The 24,582-nt window shown below is 44.0% G+C and overlaps 2 protein-coding genes and 1 long non-coding RNA gene across 6 annotated transcripts in view; all 3 read left to right on the plus strand.

Moving 5' to 3' along the window:
• The window catches only part of LOC106577760 (GRB10-interacting GYF protein 1-like), a 30,137-nt gene extending 27,000 nt beyond the window's left edge, over positions 1–3,137 (plus strand). For 3 of the 4 annotated variants that reach the window (XM_014156085.2, XM_014156083.2, XM_014156084.2), the window contains exons 22-25: positions 2,106–2,260; positions 2,363–2,410; positions 2,499–2,643; positions 2,902–3,090. In XM_014156085.2, coding sequence (XP_014011560.2) covers positions 2,106–2,260; positions 2,363–2,410; positions 2,499–2,643; positions 2,902–2,969 — 416 coding nt within the window. In that variant the 3' untranslated portion in view covers positions 2,970–3,090. Of the gene's footprint in view, positions 1–2,105; positions 2,261–2,362; positions 2,411–2,498; positions 2,644–2,901 lie in introns of all 4 variants that reach the window. The other variant, XM_014156082.2, reaches the window with a different exon arrangement.
• Positions 3,138–3,157: 20 nt separating this feature from the next.
• LOC106577759 (uncharacterized) lies at positions 3,158–9,718 on the plus strand. The gene is made up of 2 exons (XR_001322195.2): positions 3,158–6,535; positions 6,723–9,718. It is a non-coding gene; the product is annotated as an uncharacterized lncRNA (long non-coding RNA).
• Positions 9,719–11,353: 1,635 nt separating this feature from the next.
• LOC106577758 (telomerase Cajal body protein 1-like) lies at positions 11,354–23,051 on the plus strand. The gene is given in 12 exon segments (XM_014156079.2): positions 11,354–11,553; positions 12,401–12,864; positions 13,410–13,572; positions 13,774–13,869; positions 15,478–15,586; positions 16,383–16,471; positions 21,371–21,407; positions 21,409–21,595; positions 21,772–21,983; positions 22,163–22,266; positions 22,389–22,532; positions 22,692–23,051. Coding segments are annotated over 11 exon segments (1,653 nt in total). The 5' UTR covers positions 11,354–11,553; positions 12,401–12,587; the 3' UTR covers positions 22,927–23,051.
• Positions 23,052–24,582: the final 1,531 nt, after the last annotated feature.

The raw sequence follows: 24,582 nt of genomic DNA on the forward strand, positions 1-24,582 counted from the left end.
TGGTGTGGGGGTGCTTTGCTTGTGACACTGTCTGTGATTTATTTAAAATTCAAGGCGCACTTAACCAGCATGGCTACCACAGCATTCTGCAGCGATATGGCGTCCCATCAGGTTTGCTCTTAGTGGGACTATCGTTTGTTTTTCAACAGGACAATGACCCAACCCAACTCCAGGCTGTGTAAGGGCTATTTGACCAGGATGTAGACTGATGAGTGCTGCATCAGATGACCTGGCCTCCACAATCACCCGACCTCAACCCAATTGAGATGGTTTGGGATGAGTTGGACTACGGAATGAAGGAAAAGCATCCAGAAGTGCGCTGCGTATGTGGGAACTCCTTCAAGACTGTTGGAAAAGCATTCCTAGTGAAGCTGGTTGAGAGAATGCAAAACTGTCATCAAGGTGAAGGGTGGGTACTTTGAAGAATCTCAAATATGAAATATATTTTGGTTTGTTGAACACTTTTTTTGGTTACTACATGATTTCATGTGTTATTTCATATTTTTGATGTCTTCACGATTATTCTACAATGTAGAGAATAGTACAAATGAAGAAACTCTTGAATGAGTAGGTGTATCCAAACTTTTGACTGGTACTGTACATGAAAGTGATATCAATATTTAGCCTTATCTTGCTATAATATAAATTGGTTCTCGGTTTTTATTTAAAAAAAAAGGTGTCCTTGCTTCGCTTGTTTATAATATTGCAAACTTTTTATGCTATTTATGTTGAGAACTATGACGTTTTCAGCGGTCACAGAGAGACAAACATTTTTATTCTATGTTTAGCAGATGTTTTCTGTATCTAAAGTGACTTGGCAGGGCAAATGGTTAACTAAAGATGCACTTAGCTGTTCTATAAGTGGTCTGAGGCAGGCGTTGCGTTAGATTACGAGCGTTTTCAAGTGCAACATTAATAAAGACGGTTTTGGGAAACAGCTCGGAAATGTAAAGATGCTCTTCCATCGGTTCTAGTAATGAACTTAGCCTTAAGATCAATGTACCCTCTAATTTGTTTCGACACAGAGCAAATTTCAGGTCTGCAGGGCGCAAACTTGAATGTTGTGAAAATTCTGTGCAACTTCTAGCGCACGTTTACTGTGAACACTGAGGCTGTACCTGCTTAAATTTAGTTTTAACACTGGTCGAGTAGTCTACTGTGGCTATTTGATCATAATGTAGGCCTACCAGAGTGGACTACCATCAAAAACAATGGAGAAAATGCATCCCATAACATTTTAACATGGAAATAGCTGTTCTTTCATTCAGCATACAGTAGCAGCCAATGTGTGGTGTTTAATGTAGGCCTACATTCCATGAGACTTTTGAAAAAAACATGCGGGGCTTGACATTTGATCCACTTGCCCTTCAGAGGAGGTGACTGAAAATGTTGTTTGATGCAAGAAACCACATTGCAAAATAAAATGCATTATTATTCCCATACCGTTATTACAGATAGAGACAAATTATTCTACCCTCTGCCTATTGGCTACTAAGCTTATTCAAGCCTGTCTCAAAATACACCACTGCCCATTTAAGACAAAAACAATCTCTTTACCTGACTCTCTTTTCAAATAGTCTAGAAATGTATACATTTTGTGCTCTTGTAGGAAGTAATCACTCCCTTTTACTGACTACAAATGATCTATAACTGGGCTAATAACTAGCAAAGGATATTAACAAAATGTGCACATGTGGCTACAATCACCTCTTGCTTTGATCTCAAAACAAGCGTACCTGCTCACGACTGCTCATAGGCCTACTACAGCTCTGATTGGTTATGCGGCACCGGTCTGTGTCGAGCGTGTCAGTGCAACAGAATCCTACTTTGATGCGTTCTGCCTACAACAGAATCTCTTGCGTAGTTAGTTTTTGTTTCGGTATGTTGCGTTGAAAGTGGCTAATATTGCCGTCTAAGCATCCGTGCGGAGCTTAGACGGAACTTTGCTTAAGATGTTTTGGGAAACCGGGCCCTTGTCTATAGCCTCATTAAGTTTTTTTTTTTTCTCCCTCCCATCTTTCCAGATTTGAGGCTTACCATTTCCTCTCTTCTGTCTGTCTTGTCCCCATGGGATCTATGCTTATCTTATCACCATGTGTGTCCAGTGTCCACCATCGTGGCGTACCTGAAGGAGGTGGAGTCTCCCTACGAGGTCCATGACTTTATCCGCTCCTACCTGGGAGACACCATGGAAGCCAAAGAGTTTGCCAAGCACTTCCTGGAGCGCCGTGCCAAACAGAAACAGAACCTGCAGCAGCAGGTACGTATTCTCTGCCTGTTGTGTGTGTGAATTTATAGCTTTGAGGATGCCTTGGTTCATATAATGATCTGCCGTTCGCCCTGTCCTCTCGTCTTCACCCAGCTATCAAAGGAAGTAGCAGGGCTGGCCATGAACAACTTCCCTCTGCCGGTAAGACTTGTTTCTCACAAGTCTCCCTGCTATGCGTGACACTCACCTTAGTGGATCCCTCGTAACTCCTCCTCCCATCTGTCTCCAGGACTCCATGCGGGGAGTGAGCCCCAGCACCCTGCAGTCCATGTTCCAGGCCGCCCAGATGGGGAAGGGAGGGCTGTACGACACCCAGGGGGCCATGAAGAAGAAGAAACAGCCTGTGGTGTTGCACTCTGACCCCAGCATCTTAGGTAGGACTGGCCTCTTCAGCCTATTGACACCTGTTACATAGTGTACTTATTACTTCCTTACATGTACCTGAATATGACCTGTGACCACCCAACTCAGGGAAACTGCATACCTGATGGATGTTCTCATCGGCTGCTGGGAGGCTGGTCATAGCTCTAACTGATTGAACTGCTCTATGCCTTCCCACATCCATCTCTACCCTCTCCTTTTCCATCCTCCTACTTGTCTCTTTCCCTCCATCTCTCCCCTCCTGACTCCAGGGTACTCATACCACAACGCGGGCGAGCGTCTGAGCCTGAATGAGATGGAGATGGTGGAGGATTACTGATCCAGATCTGATCAGCGGCAATAGCTACTACCTGAGGCCTTCTGTCTACTAATCAGACAAATCTGATGACGAATGTGCACTGCTTGAAGGGAGGGAGGGGGATGGTGGAGAGAGGGAGGGAGGGGGATGGGCAGAGAAAGAGGACGGAGAGGGGGAGGGGAATGGGTGCTTCGAGGAGGGGAGAGAGGGAGGGGGGCCGAGAGGGAAAGAGGGATGGGGCAGACGGGGATGGAGATAATGGGGGGGGAGAGAGAAGGGGGGAGAACTTGTATGGGGAGAGGGAGGAGAGGATTGTGTTCTATCTCCCTGCCCTTGAAAAGAGAAAGGCTCCCCTGCTTTCAATCGTTCACTTGAGAAGGGAGAGTGATGTGGTGGGGGAAAGAGGAATGATGGGTATCCCTTGGCACTTATAAGACTAAGCACCTTAAACTGAACTAATGCACTTTATTATTAAGAGGGGATTTGAATAGGGTTTTTGTTGTCAGTGTACGTACGGTGTGTGTGTGTATTGAATCTACACAAGATGCTGTACATATACACGTGAAAATCTGAACTGGAAGGGTTAGGTGAGGTGTAAGGTTGGTGGGATAGATTCACTGGGAGGGGGAACTCAAAGATAGAGGGGACCTTTTTTATTTTGAAACCTTATCAGAAAAACAAATCCTTTCTTGAAAGACAAACACTGTTGTTTTTTGTTTTTTACAATACATTTATATGAAAAGTAAAGCTATGACAAAAAAAATACATAAAAAAAAACTTGAAGACTTGCACTTGTGTTAAAAAAAACAAAGATAAAAAAATAGAAAAACAAATTAGAGATTAATATTTCTGTGTGTGTGTGCGTGCGTGTCTGTGTGTGCGTGCGTGTGTGCATTGTGCAGACTAGTATGTTTCTAATGTCTGTTATTTTTTCTCCATTGCTTACCAAGATGTATGAACACATACCAGGCCATTATGTCATTTTGTTCAAATAAGAATTGTTGTATTTTCCATGAGTAGAATGTGTCCTCTTGTACAGAGGGACTTTCTTTGTATCTACGTGTGTGCGTGTGCGTGTGTATGATTGTGTGTGTGACAGAGAGAGGGGGCAATGGCACAACACATCCTTTCTCTCACCAGCTCTTCATCCCCAGAGAAACGTAATAGAAATTCAGACATTTGTAGAGGAGGATTATGGCTTTGCGCTCCTTCGTGTGTTGTTAAAGCACCACTTGTTTCTGGGGTGTTTTGGAGTACGGGCTGATGGAGCAGTGCCCCTCCCCGCTGTCTTCTCTCAGCCACGGCCTCTGAGCGTGTGTGTGTGTGTGTGTGTGTGTGTGTGTGTGTGTGTGTGTGTGTGTGTGTGTGTGTGTGTGTGTGTGTGTGTGTGTGTGTGTGCATGCATGCACATTTGTGCCTAAGAACTCTGAAAGGGTAAATGGGACAGAGGGAATGTTCAATGGCCATTGAGACATTTACTTTTTGAGTGTGTTATGTTTATGTTAAGCGCTCTGTGTATGTCAATCATATATCCTAATATTTCAGGTTTAGTCTGGGGATGATGATTCATTGGAAGGTTAGTCCAGTTTAAGTTTCCTGGGATGTGATCTCGTTGCCTTGTCAGTTCTCTTTAACTCGCGTGTGGAAGGTGTGCGTGCGGTTTCAGATTCTGCTCAAAACAATTAGCATCAAACTGTCCACGTACAGGATGGTGCACAAAATGTTAGCATATTCTTGTGTTACTTATTCATTATTGTTGCTATTGTTGATGATGACGTTTCTTTTTTAGGAATATAAATGAAAATGCATACATGAATAATCAAAGAAGAAAAAAAAAAGTATTTGGACTACGATTATGATGAACACTGCTATTTTTTTAATTTTTTTATCCCTTAATTTTGTTTTTGTTGCATTACCGCCATGTGAAGTGCGTTTTGTTATTTCTTTCTTAAGAAAACATTGAATGTATTCCCAAAAAAGTCAAAAAAATGTGATACGGGATTTCTTTCCTCACAAAATGTCTAAAAATGGAATCTAAAAAAACCCTAAAAATCTAAGATTGAAGAGGTTGGCGAGTTCTTTACTCTTTTCTTTTTCTTCACAAAAAAGGAAGAACTCGGGAAGGCTACAGTTGAACACACTGCCTCTGCAATCCTGTTCGTACAAAAACAATATTACTATGAAAAAATAAAGAACAGACTCTTTACTATTCCTTACTGGAGTTTTGGTTGTTTACAAAACACATGGATTTCTGTGGGTGCAGTTTTTGGGGGGTTAGGGTGGATAGTGGGTAAGGGCAGGGTTTTGCAAGTGCGCTTCTGCAAAATGGACATTCAGTGGCCTATGTTGTTTTGACCGGAAGGAAGAAGGACATCACAATGTGACCCTTTAGTGGATGTGGCTCTTTTAACTGACTGATCATCAAGGAGTGCAGGTGAAAAATCAAAGATTGTCATTTCTTTTTTTTCTTTTTTACTGCCTGTATTTGAATTCAAGGACTAAGTGTTTCTGTTCGTGGAGTAGAAAGCTTAATCAAAAAGCAGAAACAGCAAAGGAGTTTTTGGTACTTAAAACATGCATAAAGGAAACAATATCATCGCTTTAATACATAAGTCTCCTGGAGTAAAAATATGGAGTACATTTTTTTCTTTCTCCTTGAACATGTAAACGAAACAAAGATGGACAAACCCGTGAGGAGGAGTGGTTGAGAATAAAGGAAATGTAAGAAGATTTTGTAAAACCGTACATACAAATGACATTGACCTCAAATCTACCATTGCATTCAATTGGACCGTGTGCAGGCAGAATTATTTTTCCTTTTTTGTTTAAAAGGGGTCTCAGGGTGTGCAGTGGGGGTATTTTAACCCTGCGATGAGGGGAAATGAAAGGATACTAGTACTGATCTCTGGTGGACACCCATCAGCCCTCGTCAACACTCACTGTTGACGAGGGCTGCCCCGACCACTCTCACTATGCACTTTGGTTCATTCAAACTGTGAGGTGCCATCACATTTGGGATAGGAGCACAGAAATATTGTAGTACAAAGGGAGGGTTTAAAAAAAAATGTAACTTTGAGTTAATACCGTCTCACTGAAAACAAGATTTTCGAAACGAGAGACAGGAACACGCCTTCTTCCTCCTGTACATAACCATATTTTTGTATTAGGCCTAACTTTAAAGAAGATCACTTGGACAAAACTGCAAGGCTTGATATACAGACTAACAGAAGAAGGAAATTCACGAGACATTGATTTACAGAGTGAACAATCCTGTGGTAAATGAATTACCTGAAAATTCCCCAAACTTTGCCAGTAGCCCCATGTCTTCAGGGATGGGGAAAGAAAAGACTTAACATGGATGGCGCTGGGGACTGCAGGGACTCCCAAGACTGAATGATGATCGCTGCTGCAGAACCCAGCCCAGAGTGTTTGACCAACCAATGGAGAAGGCAGGGGAGAGACACTCAGGCGGATGTACCAGGGGACCTGCTGCCCAGATGCCCCCCCCCCCCACCCAAACTTCTGTCACCTAGCCACTACCTGGAGATCAATCACGAGCTGACTGCAAGAAGACAACCATCATATGGGTAAGAGTGTATTTCTTACCCATCTATTTAATGTTTATAGTGAATCTATGGACTGTGTAATGTTGGGAACTGTCTTTTTGGAAATTCTGTTTTCAGTATTGTTTCATTTGGAGATCTTCATTCCGCTCTTCTGTCTCTTGCTCGCTCTCCCTCTCTCCCATCATTCTCACTGGCTCTCATTCCACAGGGTCCTCACTGTTCCTAGCTGCCCTCTGCTGGAGAGAAGATGGAGCAGATCCTCAGCCCTTTCTTCTTCCACTCCTCCTCTCTGCACCCCTGGTGGTGAAAGAGCAGGAGCCACATCAGCTGCAGTAGCAGAGGACCTGGAACCATGGAGAAACTGACCACACACACACAGCTTTACACACATGTCCATGCAGCATTCTCAAATACTCTCTTTTCAAGTACCACATTCTTGAAAACCACACACACACACACACACACACACACACACACACACACACACACACACACACACACAAAAGCAGAAAGGCTCAATACCATACACTTGAGTTCTGACTGCTATGTAAATAATATAAAAGTATTTTCTTTTTTCTGTTCAACATGCCTTAACTGTGGAGATCCACTTTTGTATGGCAAACTCTAAAACATATATTAACAGTAAGAGTGAAAGCCAGTTGGAGAACCTGATAAAGACTATAGCATTTGAATAAGGGGGGGTGGTGTCAATGTTCTACTTACCTGGACGGCGTCTTATTGACGAACAATACTGTTGTATGTTACGTTATTTCTATCCAGCATCTATGGCAACAAAGTAGAACTGAAGGCAATCCCTGACAACGATGATTAAGACTGATGGTTTGCCTTTTTTCAAAGCAAGAGTGACTGTTCTGTTATCCAGTTTTAAATGCCCAGACATGTAGCTGAAGGTGCAGGCTGAGTAATGAGGAATCTGAAGCCTGTGTATTATGGAGCTGAGCTGACCAGGAAGAGTGTGTTAAATAAACCCTTATGTTCCTTTACAGTTCTACACAGTGCCCCACTACATATTACTGTGTACCCCATCACTGTAGTCATTTTTTGACAAAGGATTTTGACCCAATGATTTTGACAGTTTGAGACTTGATTTGAAAGAAGTGTTTTATCCTGTTGAGGACCACCCTTTAAAATGAAGGATATACAGTGCCCTCTGTAGTTATTGAAGAGTTGTTTTTCTTATTTTGGCTCTGCACTCCACAAGTTTTGATTTTAAATCAAACAGTTATGAGGTTAAAGCATAGGTTCTCTGCTTTTATTTGAGGGTATTTGTGTGTACATATTGGTTCCACTATTTAGAAACGACGACACTCTTTATGCATAGTCACCCCATTTCAAGGGACCAAAAGTATTGGGACAAATTCACCTGTGTGTATTAATGTAGTAAAAAGTGAAACATTTGGTCCCATATTCATAACATGCAATGGCTACATCAGCAATGTGACTACAAACTTGTTGGAGGCATTTGCTGTTTGTTTTGGTTGTTTCAGATTCATTTGTGCCCAATAGAAATGAATGGTAAATGTCTTGTCATTTGGAGTCACTTATATTCTATTCTTATTTACAATAAGTTTCTAAACACTTCTACATTAATGTGGATGCTACCATTATTACAGATAATCCTGAATGAGGCTTGAATAATGGAGTGAGATCATACCCCCAAGACATGCTCACCATTACAATAACAGGAGGTTAGCATTTTTGGGAGGTACGATATTTGTGCGTTTTTTACTTTATCACTCATTATTCACGATTCATTCAGAATTATCAGTATTGATGGCAGCATCCACATTCATGAAGTGTTTATAAACATATTCTTATTAACAATAAAAGTGATTCCAAAATGACCCAACACATTTACCATGAATTTCTATTGGGCACAAAATAATCTGAAACGCAACCAAAACAAACAGCGAATGCATCCAACTAATTTGTTTAGTCACAAGCTTGATGTAGCCATTGTGTGCTATGAATATGGGACCAAATATTTCACTTGTTACTACTTTAATACACACACAAGTGAATTTGTCCCAATACTTTTGGTCCCCTAAAATGGGGGGGACGATGTATAAAAAGTGTTGTCATTTGTAAATGGTGAAACCAATATGTACACAAATACCCTCAAATAAAATCAGAGAATGTATAGTTTAACCTCATAGTAATTGTTTGATTTAAAATCCAAACCTTTGGAGTATAGAGCCATAAGAACAAAAAATGCTTCACTGTTCCAATAATTTGAGGGCACTGTATCTCTTTTTGGTGGTCCTCTGAGTAGATTATCTTTGTAGATTGTCTATTTGACACTTTGATTACTGACCATTGTACAGATTGTCCTTGTATATTAGAAGCATCTTACTAATGTGAATGGCTGTGTATGTTGTATGTATGCCATCTATGCAGTTGGTAATGGTTTTGTCTGTCTCTTTAATAGAAACCAGGTTTTCAATAGAGAAGCTCAATTCTTCCCCTGTCAGTCAGGTTGAACGGATTAATTGTTTTGTAAAGTGTTTTCCTATTTAGAATCTGCTTCGGTTGGTCAGACAAACGAATATTAACTTTGGGAGATGAGACCCTCTACTTTGAATGAAAAATAAATAAATATATATGAGATATAGTTTGGATCAGTTGATCTATTAGTTAATGCAACTGGAGGAATATCTAAAATGTCACTGAAGTATTTTATGAATACTGTGGATTTTGACTTCTATCTTTCAACTCCATCAGTGTTGGATAAGAATACCGTTCATAGGCTGGTTTGCAGTGAACTGTTAATATGTAGCCATCTCTAAATTATTATTCTCTGAGTTATATGTGGGTGTTTCATTTTTTAAAGTTAGCATTGTAATTGTTGGTCACCTGTAGGAGAACAGTGGGTCTGTTCTGTCTTTCTGTTAATCATTGAAGTTCAAAGTTATTGATGTTTTGGCACTGTGATGCCCCTGGGTGAGATTGCCATGACTTTGACGTATGATTCATCAACAAACAGATTTTGATCAAATTATATCCATTTTCTTTTCCCCCCCAAATGGTTGGCTCAGTTCCATCGCTTAAACTTTTTGAATGTTTTAGAGATAAGTAACATAAAAACAAATGCATTCAGAAAAATAACCTAAAAAGTGTAAATAGTTTGGGTTTTGTTGGTTTGAAGAGAACAAAAAATGATTAAATAAAATGCATTTAACAATGGATTTGACTGACTGTTTCTGCTATGCTCCTATTCTTACTATCAATTGTCATTCATTTTACTCAAACAGACAAACTCGTGAAATGGAACATACCTAACTATACTGAACAAAAATATAAACGCAACATGTAACAATTCCAAAGATTTTACTGAGTTACACTTCATATTGTGGCAGCCCAGGGGAGTCAGAGGTGAAACTCACAAAATAAGATGGCGGGAGACCGTTTTGAGGTGCTCAAACGAAAGCTGTTCTTTAATTAAGGTTGGGGGGAACGGGGAGGAATACAACTGAAAGGCCTCTCGGGTAACGGGTGGGTCATTTGGTGTCCGGTGTGGCAGCTCCTCCGACCGCCTGGGGTAATGAAGAGAGAGAGCGATGATTCCGGTCTTTCAATACTTGTTCTCAACTTGCGCCGGGCGGTGTGCTGCCCGGGAATGGGTCCTCTTCCTTTCGGGGCAAAGAAAGGGAAGTGAGAGAGACAGGTGAGTCAAACATTGCCTAGTATCTTCTTTGTCGTCTGATCGAGGTACTTATCATACTCAGTCTGGTTCTTTTGAAGTCTAGGCGTACCCTCTGCCTGTCCTGTCCGAGTGACTACACCTCTACTTCTACTCATTTGGTGGGACCAATTCCAGGTGCCAATTGGTTGCAGCACCTGGACTGAGTAGTATTTGTGTTGAATCAAAAGCCCCAGTTAGTGCCTGTCCATGGTGCTGACTCACCTTGGCTCTCTAGCCCTCTGGAGCTGACCAAGGCCCCGCTCCTTTCTTTGTAGCTCCCTGCTGGCCCCCGGGTTGCCACAATATACGCTGTAAGAGCTTTCGTACCCAAACCACTGCACTGTAAGAATTGTAAAGGATTTAGCCATGTTCTAAGTGTGTGCAGACGGACAGCGTATGCTGAAGAACAGTGTAGAAGGCTGACGGTGGCGATCATAATTGTGGTGGGGATCATGATCCCGAGTTCCTGGAGTGCCCTGTAATGGTGAAGGAGATTGAGGTGATAAAAGTAAGAGCGGTCAAACAAAGGCTATTAATAGAATTGAGAAAACAAGTGATGCTAGTGAAGACATGGTAGTGGTTGCACCACAGCCTGTAGTAAATGTTTGCTGCCAGTCGAAAGATTGGATTTTGTGGCGTTCATTGCCACAGTTATAAACTGTATGGTACAAGTCTCAAAGACTTCTAAGAAACTGGCATTATTGTGGCAGAAAAGTTTTTGGGACTGGTGCCGGAGGACCCGCCCTCCCTGGTTCCCCTAGAGCCTGTGTAGGGATCAGATTGGTTTAATTATTTTACAGAAAAGTTGTTTATTTAATTAATTTTTTGGTAGTTTTTTGGTAGTTTGTTCCGTTTTTTGGGGAATCCTGTTTCCATCCGGCACAGTGGGTGGCGGGATGCACATTAAATTGTGCAATCACCAATATACCATAGAAGACGAACAACAAGAATAACAACAACATGAACAACAACATGAATAACAACATGAACATCCTTGTTTGGAGGAGGGGGGGCATTCAATACCCCGTACAGCTGGTGGCGGTAACGCACCATTAACTTTGGATGCTAACCGCCGTTAAACTCCATCGAAGAAGAAAGAGGAGGGCGGGCTATGATAGCCTGAAGTCTCGCGATAGTTCCCCTCAAGGCAGTCAATGTTTCATGGTGGCCCCCCGTGTTTACAAATTCGCAGCATGACTTGATTTCGTGACTGCTGCTATATAACTCCAGGGTACGGCTACGTTGTAAGCAGACTTCTAGTCATTCGAAGAACAGTGATTACTTTGCCGAGGAGGCTGGTAAACCTAATAGAGAAATCGTGAGGCAGACCAAATTGGTAACTTGCTAGCTAGTTGTCCATCAGTAGTTAACTCATGTTTTGTAGTTAGTTTGCTAGATAGCTTGTCAGAAGATACCGACCCTACCGTTTCGCTTGTTTACACTGAACTGCCCTGGGATCGGAAGGCAATCATGGTTACATTTAGACACTGGAGCAGGAGTGAGATATCAGTCGGAAAACGTACCCCCAATGCAGGGATGGGATATGCGACTGTACAGTACTCCAAATGTTACCTTTGTCCACACTGCGCCATCGAGAATATAAAAAATACTACCAGTTTTAATGGGAAATGCACTTTTTGTCCCTGTGCAAGCTAGCAGTGGCCAAATCAGCCATTATGGAATGGCACATTGCTTGAACAACAAATGAGCTGATTGTCAGACACTGCCATTCCAAAATTGCTGCGGTGGCTACTGCTAGCTAGCATGAGGATGAAAAGGACAGTATTTCAATCTTCTCGAAGTATCAGTGTGGATAAAGGTAAAAGTTGGAGTACAGTGGCATATCCCATCCCTGCATCTAGGTACGTTTTCCCGACGCCAAAGCGTCTTAACGTAACCATGATTGCCTTCCGACCCCAGTGCAGCACAGTGTAAACAAGCGCAATAGTAGGGTTGGTATCTTCTGGAAAGTTATCTAACTAATTGCTGAACTAGCCATAATTTAATCAGCCCATCATTAAATATCGTTTTAACAACACTGCTAGATGTAATTTTGTTGATTTTTGTGATGGTGTGCTTTATCATTGGTGCTATTGCTACCACGATGTGTTTTATTTTACGTGTACCATATATGTTTTGTCTTATTCTCATTCAATTTCTCCTCCATTCTTTCTACCCTCCAGTGTCCCGTGGGAGCTGTGATGAACCCACTCTTCCCCCAGACTGAGACATCCACACTGCAGGAAGAAGCACTACCCCAATAACACCAACGTCTGACACAGGCAGACCACCAGGGAGCCAGAGGAAAGAAGATTTGAGAGGAGGCACAGAGGGATATAAGGAAAAAATAAGAGTTATTGAGATAAAGAGATGTCTGATCCAGTAGAGAGTGGTGAAAGTGGGGTTGCGGCAGGCGTTGGGCAGAAGGCAGAGGCCGATAGTGAGCCTCCTCAGTCAACCCCACATCTTCCACAGGGGTATAACCTGGAGTTGGGGGTCAATCTGGAAGAAGAGACCCCTTCAGCGGCTAAACAGCCCAGGCTGTGTGGAGAGGGGCTGATTCTTGACCCCTATGATACATATAGAGGACCCATAGAACAGGCCAGAGGGGGTCAAGAAGTCTTGGCCGTACTGAACCAAGATGGAGGTAAATTACTCATTTTTGTATTTTAGCTGACAAACGTATCCAGAGCGACTTACAGGAGCAATTAGGGTTAAGTGCCTTGCTCAAGGGCACAACAATTTATTTTATTTTTTTACGTAGTGACCTTTAGGTTACTGGCCCAACACTCTTAACTGCTAGCCTCCATAATGGTGAATGGAATCATTAGTGTTCAACGGTATCCTACATTTCTGTCCATAATGATGAATGGAATCATTAGTGTTCAACGGTATCCTACATTTCTGTCCATAATGGTGAATGGAATCATTAGTGTTCAACGGTATCCTACATTTCTGTCCATAATGATGAATGGAATCATTAGTGTTCAACGGTATCCTACATTTCTGTCCATAATGATGAATGGAATCATTAGTGTTCAACGGTATCCTACATTTCTGTCCATAATGATGAATGGAATCATTAGTGTTCAACGGTATCCTACATTTCTGTCCATAATGATGAATGGAATCGTTAGCTTTGGACTAGTAACTTAGTAGTATTTAGCCTGTGACTATGGGAATCTCTTACAGGGGCCACCCAGCCAGGTGAGATTGAAGGAGGAGCCGAAGAAGGAGCTTATCATCAGAATGGAGACTGGGGTCCTTGTGAGGATCATGGCACGACAGAGGGAGGAGAGGAGGAGGAGGAACAGGAGCACAGCGGCCCAGCTGAAACCCCTAGCGAAGGACTAAAGTATGTGAAGTATTTTAGGATTATTCTAGATAAATACTGTAGAAGCTAATTGATATATTACGATATTTGAAAATACATTTCGGGTGTTTTTTGGATGCCCAAACCTTGTAAAATATCTGCCCTTTGCTTACGGTTTTCCCATGTCTTTGTATTTTTAATTTCTAATGTACGTCGCCCTACTCCTATCCTCCGTCCCTGCAGCCTAGGCCTCGACTTCAGCCAGAACCCTCAGATGCTGACTGGTTCCTGGGCTGAGTACTCCACCCCCCCTGAGAACTACCTCAAGGGCTGCAAATGGTAACTCCCTCTTAAAATACTGTTCCTTGGTTTATTGCATGGCTTTAGCATCCATTTAGCTACGAAGACTTTGAATTCTATAAAACAGAGTATCTCTGTGTTACATTGCCTTCAGGAAGTATTCACACACCTTGACTTTTTCCAAATGTAGTTGTGTTACAGTCTGAATTTAAAATGGATTAAATTGAGATGTTGTGTCACTGGCCTACACATAATACCCCATAATGTGAAAGTGGAATTTTGTTTTTAGAAATGAATAAAAATGAAAAGCTGAAATGTCTTAAGTCAATAAGTATTCAACCCCTTTGTTATGGCAAACCTAAATAAGTTCAGGAGTAAATATGTGGACTCACTCTGTGTGCAATAATAGTGTTTAACATTATTTCTTTATGATTACCTCTGTACCCCACACATACAATTATCTGTAAGGTCCCTCAGTGGAGCAGTGAATTTCTAACACAGATTCTACCACAAAGTCCAGGGTGGTTTTCCAATGCCTTGCAAAGAAGGGTACTTATTGGTAGATGGGTACAAAAAAAAAAAGCAGACATCGAATATCCCTTTGAGCATGGTGAAGTTATCAATTACACTTTGAATGGTGTATCAATACACCCAGCCACTACAAAGATACAGGCATCCTTCCTAACTCAGTTGCTGGAGAGGAAGGAAACCGCTCAGGGATTTCACCATTAGGCCAATGGTGACTTTAAAACAGTTACAGAGTTTAATGACTGTCATAGGAGAGAACTGAGGATGGATCAACAACATTGTAGTTATTCCACAATACTAACCTAAATGAAAAAGGAAGCCTGTACAGAATAAAAGTATTCCAAAATATATATCCTGTTTGTAATAAGGCACTAAAGTAAAACTGCACAAAATGTGGCAAAAACAAACTCTATGTCCTGAATACAAAGTTTTATGTTTGGGGGTAAATCAAACAACACATCACTGAGTACCACTCTTCATATTTTCAAGCATGGTGGTGTCTGCATCGTGTTATGGGTATGTTTGTCATCGGTAAGGACTATGGAGTTTATTTAGGATGGAAATAAATGGAATAGAGCTAAGCACAGGCAAAATCCTAGAGGAAAACCTAGTTGTCTGCTTTCCAACAGACACTGGGAGACAAATTCACCTTTCAGCAGGACAATAACCTAAAACACAAGGCCAAATCTACACTGGAGTTTCTTACCAAGACAACATTGAATGTTCCCGAGGGGCCTGTTTACAGTTTTGACTTAAATTGTCTTGAATATCTATGGCTGTCTTGACAGAGCTTGAATCATTCTTTTAAAGAATAATGTACAATCCAGGTGTGCGACGCTCTTAGACTTACCCAGAAAGACTCACAGCTGTAATCGCTGCCAAAGGTGATTTTGACATGTATAGACTCGGAGGTGTGAAAACTTATGTAAATCTGATTTTTCAGTGTTTTATTTCCTAAAAATTATCAAAAATGTAAAAGAACATGCTTTCCCTTTGTCATTAAGGGGTGAGGATATCTTTTTTTGCTTTAGCCATGTTTTAATTTAGGCTTTAACACAGCAAAATGTGGAATAAATCAAGGGGTATGAATATATTCTGAAGGCAGTGTAATTCTCCCAGGGCCCCAGACGGCTCGTGCATCCTGACCAACAGTGCAGACAACGTGCTGCGTGTCTACAACCTCCCCCCTGAGATCTACAGCTACAACTGGGACCTGCTCACGGAGATGGTGAGGGCGCCACTACATCACTGATCTTCACTCCTGGTTAGTGCTGAGTGATTAGTGCTTTTTGACGTCCGGTTTGATTATTAAAAAAATAATCACTATTTTCCATTTCGCTTTCAATCATTTAAAAAACAAACATTAAATGCGTTATGATATTAAAATGAATTTAGAGCTTTTTAATGGAAACATATTGACCATTCAATTGCCAAAACATTGAAAATATTCAATTTTCTCTGTCAGGTCCACATTGGGTAGACATCAATAAAAAAAAATGCTAATTACTACGAAATAATACAATGTTTCAGTTGTGTATGTTCGTTTTTATTTGAGAACGTTGTTATTTTTCATTCCTTAGTCATCATCTCATCTCTGCTCAGGTAGTAGCAGCCAGCCAGCCAAACCATCTAACGTTATCTCTGTGCTCCCCATACTGTACTGTCTTTAGTCATTCTATTTAGCTAGGCTAGTCTGCCTAAGTAGGTTGCAGAGCTGTCTGACAAAGTAATTTGACTAATTCTTCAAAGTAGATAAGGCATACTTTGAACTGTTTCTATCCTTCTTGTTGTTGTGTTGTGTACATTCCTCGCTCATTGCGGTCTATACGGTCTTTGTGTATCGAACCTAACGTAGCAGGCGTCTCTGTCTGAGACAAAAAATGGGTGCAATGGATTATGGTCATTGTAGTTAATTACCACGTTTCTGCACTGAACTAGCAACATAAGCTGTCCTATCCTGTATAGTCCTAGATGGAGGACTTGACCCCCCCCTCCCTCTCTCTAATGGTCTCCCCGCCCTACAGAGTCCAGTGTTGAAAATGGCAGAGGGGGATACCATCTATGACTACTGCTGGTATCCCAAGATGAGCTCTCTGGATCCAGACTCCTGCTTGTGAGTTCAGCAGCCCTCCTCTACTACTACCACCACTCATATCAGAGATATTCCATTAGCATTCGATTATAAAGAGATGTTTTATTGTCACATACTGTAGATCGGATCGGTACAGGGGAAGGTGTCGTTTTACAGGATCAACCATAGTAGTATGGCGGCCCTCGGAGCAAATTAGGGTTAAGTGCCTTGCTCAAGGGCTTGACAGATTTTTGCACCTTATCAGCTCATGGAATCAAACCAGTGACCTTTCGGTTACAGGCCCAATGCTCTAACCGCTAGGCTACCTGCCGCCCTATATCCTGTTTCAATGCGGTTTATAGTCTTTGACGGGTTCCAAAAAGTTGGACCCATTCCGAAATGGATCCGTGGCTTCCCCACCTGACTTGATATGTGTGAACTAATTAAAAAAAGAAACGGAGACCTGTTCTGAATGGACCCGAGGTGAGTCAGACCTGTTAGGAAAAGGCCCGTGCTGGTTCGGATACGAGAGACCAGTTCAGCTCCGAGAGATGAAAGAGAAAGAAACGCTGCCAGCTCCATCAATAAACGAGTGATATTGGCCAAGTGATCCACAGTTAACTGCCTACAACAAATTACAAAAAAAACTATTTGTTACGTTTCGATGTGTAGCGTATTCAAAACTGTAGCCTATTTTATTTATTGATTTATTTTTTTACTGTCAGAGATTTGAGCACTAAATGCATTAGGGCATTGCATGCATATGAGCCCAGTGTATGATAATAATATTTAAAAACATTATATAAAGGAAAAGAAGCTTAGCCCTAGAGAGATGGAGAGTAAGATGGAGATATGCCGGCGTCATGTTCCCAACACCGAAATTCATTTCTTTATACTTGTCAGGCTACTACTGCTATACAGATACAGGAGGAGGCTACTATGTACATTTTCCTTCAGAATATTTTTTTTGGAAAGATGAGCATCTTTATATTGTTAGATTAAAGGAGTAACTGATAGGCCTAAAACATTGTTCTTCACCTCAAGTTCAACTGTCGGAGCCAGTTGGTGTGCTGGTGCCCACTGCCTTCATAGGCCTGCAGTAGCTAAGCCTAATAATAGCCATACCACACCAAACCTTCACAAGAGTTTCTTAACTTTATAATGGGAATATCAAAAGTAAGTCATTGTTTATAGGGAAAATATGAACATGTTCTTATATTGAGGCATTAAATTAAGTTTTGCATCTCGCCGCCTTTGGTTTTTGCTTTTCATGGTTTAAGTGCAAGTAGCCGTATAGTAGGCCTACCAGTAATTCTATTATATTGCGGCAAACACAACATTATAGTTGGAACTTAATTTGGTCAAAGAAAATGTCTCAACAGAATGAAACAAAACACTTTTTATTTTTTAAAGAACTGGTTTAAACCTTCACAAAAGTTTAGAACAGGCTAGGATAGTGCAGCAATTAGGCCTGCCAACAAAGGTGAGTGCCTACTGTAGAACTACCCAACAAATGACGGCAATAGGCTAATGATATTTATTTTACAACAGGCCAACTTTTAACCTTCAACTAAACACGTAGCACAAAATTTAAAAGACAGTTCGATCTTAAATTAGCCAGTGAAAATGTCTCAACAAAATGAAATAAACAAACTTGCTTATTTAAAGAACTGGTTTGGTTTCTTAAATAGGCCTATAATGATAAAACTAATTATAATGAATACAAAAATAAATGCGTTTAAGTTGCATTAAACCTCAAAAACGATATGCACACAGTCCATTTGGCCGCACCAACTTTTCTCTCATCTTTGTGCACTACAATATTAAAACTTGTCCCTGGGGACATTCCACTTGTCGGCTTCTTTTCACTATACTCTTTCTCCTCTAACTTTTGTTTTCACTTCAATGAAAAAGGCCTCAATCTTCTCAATCAACAGTAGACTGGGGTGAGCTGCCAGAACCAGTTTCAGCTCGACATAAGCTATACATTGTATTGAGTTGCAATTGGCTGACACAGATAACAAGCTTGCACAGTTCTCATCCTCACACACATTATATTAACAGAGTACCGGTCCAATCGGTAAATAAATTGTAATTGCACATACCTGAGACCTATGGCAATTATCAGACCCGACTCCGATCCGAGACCAAAGTCAGAATTTAGGACCCGGACCCGCTACGGTCCCAGGTTGGATCTCGGAATTTCAGCTCTGTTGGACACGTGAAGACTTCTACCTTGCGGTAATTGAACCCACAACCTTGGTTGCTGACTTAACTGAGCCATGCTACATTGTATGCGCTGTACTGAGTTCCATATTAGACTGTTGACAGTGAAAATGGAGTCAGTGCTAGTACTTGAGCACTGTAGTTTAGTTGTTTTGCATCTAGTTGCTAATCTGTAAAATCATCATTATTTCTCTCTCTATTTGAGGAGTCTTGGCCTTTTCCACTTGAACCCCAGTGCTGTCTGTCTGTTTGTTTGTCCGAGACCTGTGGTGCTTTAGGTGATGACTCACCCTTTAACAGAACGAACAGAAGAACTAACAACTCCAGACGCTTTTTAAAAGGCCTCATGATTTCTCCTGGCTCTCTCTCTCTCTCTCTCTCTCTCTCTCTCTCTCTCTGTGTGTTTTTTCTAGCCGTACAAAAGCACGCAAATTATTAAGACATTGTCTGTGCTGTGGAAAGCTGAGATCAATGGCGCCCAGCCGTTACTGTGGAGAATGCCGTTGTTACGGGCAACGCTGGTAGGGCCTACTAACGAGGCCTCCTTAACAACAGCATCTCCCTCCTCCCATGGTTCCTCTCTGATCAGTGCCCAGCGTGGGCCGTGGTCCACCCCACGGAGCGAGGGAAACAACATCTCCTCTAGATGAAAGGGAATGAGAAAATAAAAAAAGGGTCATTGTGTGTGTGTGAGAGAGAGAGAGAGAGAGAGAGAGAGAGGTGCACACCATAGTCAATACAAGAGCATCAAACCATAAACCACATGCAAAATATCTCTCCATGGCAAGAAGAGAGGGGGAATAAGAATAAAGAAAGGGAGTTTAAGAGGGAGAGAGAGACAGGAGTCAAACAGGGTGGAGGATGAGAGCATAAACAACCTGAGGAGATGATTTATGTGAAGGATGAACCACTTGAGAGCTGGGGCCTGAGAGGAGCCAGGGATGAGGGGGCTAGTCAGAGCTGACACCCCATGTCAACTGTTATCCTTCATCTGTGTGCGTGTTCAGACGGCACAATGTTGTTTTGGACCGGTTCGCCTGGTGTTAAGGGTTACAGAGTGGAGTCCGGTGGAATGACGTGGCCTTAGCGTTTCCTAAACATCTGTTCGGGGCGTCAAACGAAACATGGACATATACACTGAGTGCACAAAACATTAAGAACACCTTCCTAATATTGAGTTGCACCCCTTTTTGCCCTCGAAAGAGTCTCAATTCATCGGGACATGAATTCTACAAGGTGTGGAAAGCGTTCCACAGGGATGCTGGCCCATGTTGACTCCAATGCTTCCCACACTTGTGTCAAGTTGGCTGGATGTCCTTTTGGTGGTGGACCATTCTTGATACACACGGGAAAAGGTTGTATGGGGGAAAAAAACAGCTGCATTGCAGTTCTTGACACACTCAAACCGGTGCGCCTGCCACCTACTACCATACCCCATTCAAAGGTACTTTAATATTTTGGCTTGCCCATTCACCCTCTGAATGGCACACATACACAATCCATATCTCAATTGTCTCAAGGCTTAAAAGTCCTTCTTTAAACGGTCTCCTCCCCTTCATCTACACTGATTGAAGAGGATTTAACAGGTGACATCTATAAGGGATCATAGCTTTCACCTGGATTCACCTGGTCAGTCTGTCATGGAAAGAGCAGGTGTTCCTAATGATTTGTACACTCAGTGTATGTTCACTCTTTCTCTGTCTTTCTCTCTCTCTCCATCTCTCCCCCTCTCTCCATCTCTCCCCCTCTCTCCCCCTCTCTCTCTCCATCTCTCCCCCTCTCTCCATCTCTCTCCATCTCTCCCCCTCTCTCTCTCCATCTCTCCCCCTCTCTCCATCTCTCTCCATCTCTCCCCCTCTCTCTCTCCATCTCTCCCCCTCTCTCTCCATCCGTCCCCCTCTCTCTCCATCTCTCCCCCTCTCTCTCCATCTCTCCCCCTCTCTCTCCATCTCTCACCATCTCTCCCCCTCTCTCTGCCAACAGCCTTGTCCTGTACTCTCCTGTAGAGAGTGTAGAACAGTTGCTGGTGTTCCTCCTTTGTATTGCTTTCTGGGCCGGCGTCCAGGCTAGCTGTGGTGTACCATTATAATGGGGTGATTCCCAACAGCCAGAACAAAGACACAGTGCCATAACAGCACTGAGCCGCCCAGGTTAATTTCCTCTTGGCTAATTGAGCTTCAATTCAGACAGTGATGTTTCGGCGTTTGGTTTGTTAGGTTCACTGTTTGGCTGTGGCCCCCCCGCAATTATGTGAGTTGAAAAGCCATAGCCATGTGGCATGTCTGTTGACAGATCGTTTTTGTCCATTATAAACCCCAGTGCGACAACAAACTGCTATTGTTTCTGAATAGATAGTAGAGGGGAGGAATGATATTAAAACTGAAATGCATAGTGAAGTCCTGAAATGGCGTCAGTGGGGTGTTTCACTGATGACGCCAGATGAATCTGGCACAAAGCAGTGTCGGTGTGTGTCTGTCAGTTATTTTTCAACGGAGATGAAATGAGTGTGTGTACATTACTGCTCTTCCAGTTGTCACCACCACTCCCCATCCTTTTCTCTCCTTTCTACATCCTTCCTTTTCCTCACTGTCTTTCCATTCCTTTCCTTTCTCCTTCCATCGTTCCCTTCCTTCTCTAGCCTCCCTCGCATCATATTCCGTCCTTCTTCCCTGTGTCCCTCCGTCTCTCACCAACCGCTGTCTCTCTCTCCACCAGTATAGCCGGCAGCAGTCGTGATAACCCGGTCCATATCTTGGGATGCGTTCAACGGGGACCTGCGTGCCAGCTTCAGACCCTACAACCATCTGGATGAGCTGACCGCAGCCCTCTCCCTCTGCTTCTCCCCAGACGGGTCACAGCTCTACTGCGGCTTCGACAAGACTGTCAGGGTGTTTTACACAGACAGGCCTGGACGGGACTGTGAGGAGAGGCCCACTATAGGTGTGGAGTAGAGTCCAGTAGCAACAGAAACAATACTGGGTACATCTTTATTTGGGGAGTTCCCTTACAGAGGGTTTATAGAAGTGCTATTAAATCTCAACTAACTATCCCCTAACCCTATTCTTAACCCCTAACCCGATTCTATAGATGCTGAGTGTGTTCCCTCTCCTCTCCAGTGAAGAGTCAGGGTCAGAGTGGCATCATATCCTGCATGGCGTTCAGCCCGTGCCAGTCTGTGTATGCCTGTGGCTCGTACTCCCGCACCGCAGGCCTCTACTCCTGCCAGGACGGCTCCCTGCTGGCCCTGCTGCCGCCCAGGCACCACGGGGGCATCACACACCTCGCCTTCTCACCCGACGGACACTACCTGTACACTGGCGGGCGCAAGGTAGGACGACACAGGGCTCAAAAAGTTGTCCGTCTTCTTTTAAAAACTGCTCACAGAGAGAGATTGGGGAAGAGGAACACAGTGTCACAGTGGAGAACGTGGTGGTTCTCCACATGCAAACACGTGCCCACATTCACGATCAGTGTTATTGTTGCTCGTGTGCGTGCGTGTGTGTGTAGGACCCAGAGATTCTGTGCTGGGATCTGAGAGACCCGGGCAAGGTTCTGTTCTCTCTGAAGAGGAAAGTGGCCACCAACCAACGCATCTTCTTTGACCTGGATCCGTAAGTCTAAACCTGGGCCTTCTAGATAGACTATGTGCTAGACTGGGGCATCCCAAAAGCACAAGGTTTCTTTACTCCACTCTTTTCATTTGATGCTGATTGCTGCCCCTGTGTCTCTGCAGGTCTGCCCGGTACTTGTTGAGTGGCGATACAGAGGGGGTGGTGTCAGTGTGGGACACCCTCACAGCTCCCCTCGATGGCAATGAGGAGGTACTGCAGCCTCACCTCCAGTTCCAGGCTCATAGGGACTGCACCAACGGCATCAGGTATACCAGATGGTTGTTGATGGGCCTCCCATATGATTTATTTGGTTGTCTTCTGACTTTGCAGAAGTGTATATTAGTCATATTTGCCACTTTCTGATATTTAACTACATTTCTTTCTCTCTCATCCCGCTCTCCCTCCCGTTCACTCTCTCCCCCCAGTGTCCACCCCTTCATGCCGTTGCTGGTGTCAACCAGCGGGCAGCGCCAGTTCCTCGACCCGGGGGACAGTAGCGACGGAGACTCCTCCGACTCGGGTTCAGAGGGTGATGTTGTAATACCACCAACCCCAGAGGTCAGACAGGACAACTCCCTGACTCTGTGGTGGGTCGGACCACTCAGCCCAGCCAGCGAGGGGGGGCAGGAGGAACCAGCACCAATGGTGGTGATTGATTGATTGATTGATTGATTTGATTGATTGATTTGATTGATTGATGGTGGAGTAGCCCAACTCAAACCCCTCTCCTCAGGACTAAACCAAATGTAACTTCAAACTGCCACTGAGTAAAGTTTACTACAATATTGGGAGTACCTTTTCTGTTGAGTATGCAAACCAGTGTGTTGAGTTGAGTCCCTTGGTTTCAGCGAACAACAGTTTCCCCAGTCTCAAAGCCAAGGTACAAACTATGGTGAATGCTAACGTGTTATTAGGAATGAATGGTAACATGTGTAACGGTTGTCTTCATGAATGGACCAAGGCGCAGCAGGTATGTGAATACTCATGGTTATTTTATTACCAAAAAAAGAGTAAAGCATCCACTTGAAAAAACAATGACGGTGACAACAGTAGCAGTTTTACAGGCTATACACGCAGTGTAAAAACAACTACCCACGAAAACCAAACAAACACACACCTACTTATGGGACTCCCAATCACAGGCAACTAGAAACACCTGCCTCCAATTGAGAGTCCAGCACCCAAAACTACACATAGAAAAACAAACCTAGAACCTATACCAAACTAATACACCCCACTACACCACACACACAAAACCCCATAATACAAAACAAATATACCTCTGCCACGTCCTGACCAAATATAATAGAAATAATACCTAAATATTGGTCAGGACGTGACATTACCCCCCCCTAAAGGTGCAGACCCCGGAATGCACCTTAAAAGAAAACACGAAAAATCCCCATTACCCCAACAAAACCAAAAAGCAATACCCCCTAAACAATAAGGGAGGGAAGGGAGGGTGGCTGCCGTCAACGACGGCACTGTGCTACACCCTCCCTCCCCAACCCACCTATCCTGGAGGTGGCTCCGGTGCAGGACGTGGACCCTGCTCCACCCTCGGCGTCGCCCACTTCGGTGGAGCCGATAGCTGCGCCAGGCAGACGGACCCCTCGGGCCGGGCCGGAGGACAGGAGGGCCCCTCTGGCCGGGCCGGGGGACAGGAGGGCCCCTCGGGCCGGGCCGGGGGACAGGAGGGCCCCTCGGGCCGGGCCGGGGGACAGGAGGGCCCCTCGGGCTGGGCCGGGGGCAGGAGGGCCCCTCGGGGGCCGGGGGCAGGAGGGCCCCTCGGGCTGGGCCGGGAGCAGGAGGGCCCCTCGGGCTGGGCCGGAAGGCATGCGGGCCACTCGGGCTGGGCGGAAGGCATGCGGGCCACTCGGGCTGGGCCGGAAGGCATGCGGGCCACTCGGGCTGGGCCGGAAGGCATGCGGGCCACTCGGGCTGGGCCGGAAGGCATGCGGGCCACTCGGGCTGGGCCGGAAGGCATGCGGGCCACTCGGGCTGGGCCGGAAGGCAGGAGGACCACTCGGGCTGGACCGGAAGGCAGGAGGACCACTCGAGCTGGACCGGAGGGCAGGAGGACCACTCGGGCTGGACCGGAGGGCAGGAGGACCACTCGGGCTGGACCGGAGGGCAGGAGGACCACTCGGGCTGATCCTGACAGGCCGGGCACCCTGGCAGATCAGGGCAGGCGGGCACCTCTGGCAGAACCAGGCAGTCTGGCCACCCTGGCAGTTCAGGGCAGTCTGGCCACCCTGGCAGTTCAGGGCAGTCTGGCCACCCTGGCAGAACAGGGCAGTCCGGCCACTCCGGCAG

This window comes from Salmo salar, chromosome ssa18 (genome assembly GCF_905237065.1).
Source record: "Salmo salar chromosome ssa18, Ssal_v3.1, whole genome shotgun sequence".
NCBI lineage: Eukaryota > Metazoa > Chordata > Actinopteri > Salmoniformes > Salmonidae > Salmo > Salmo salar.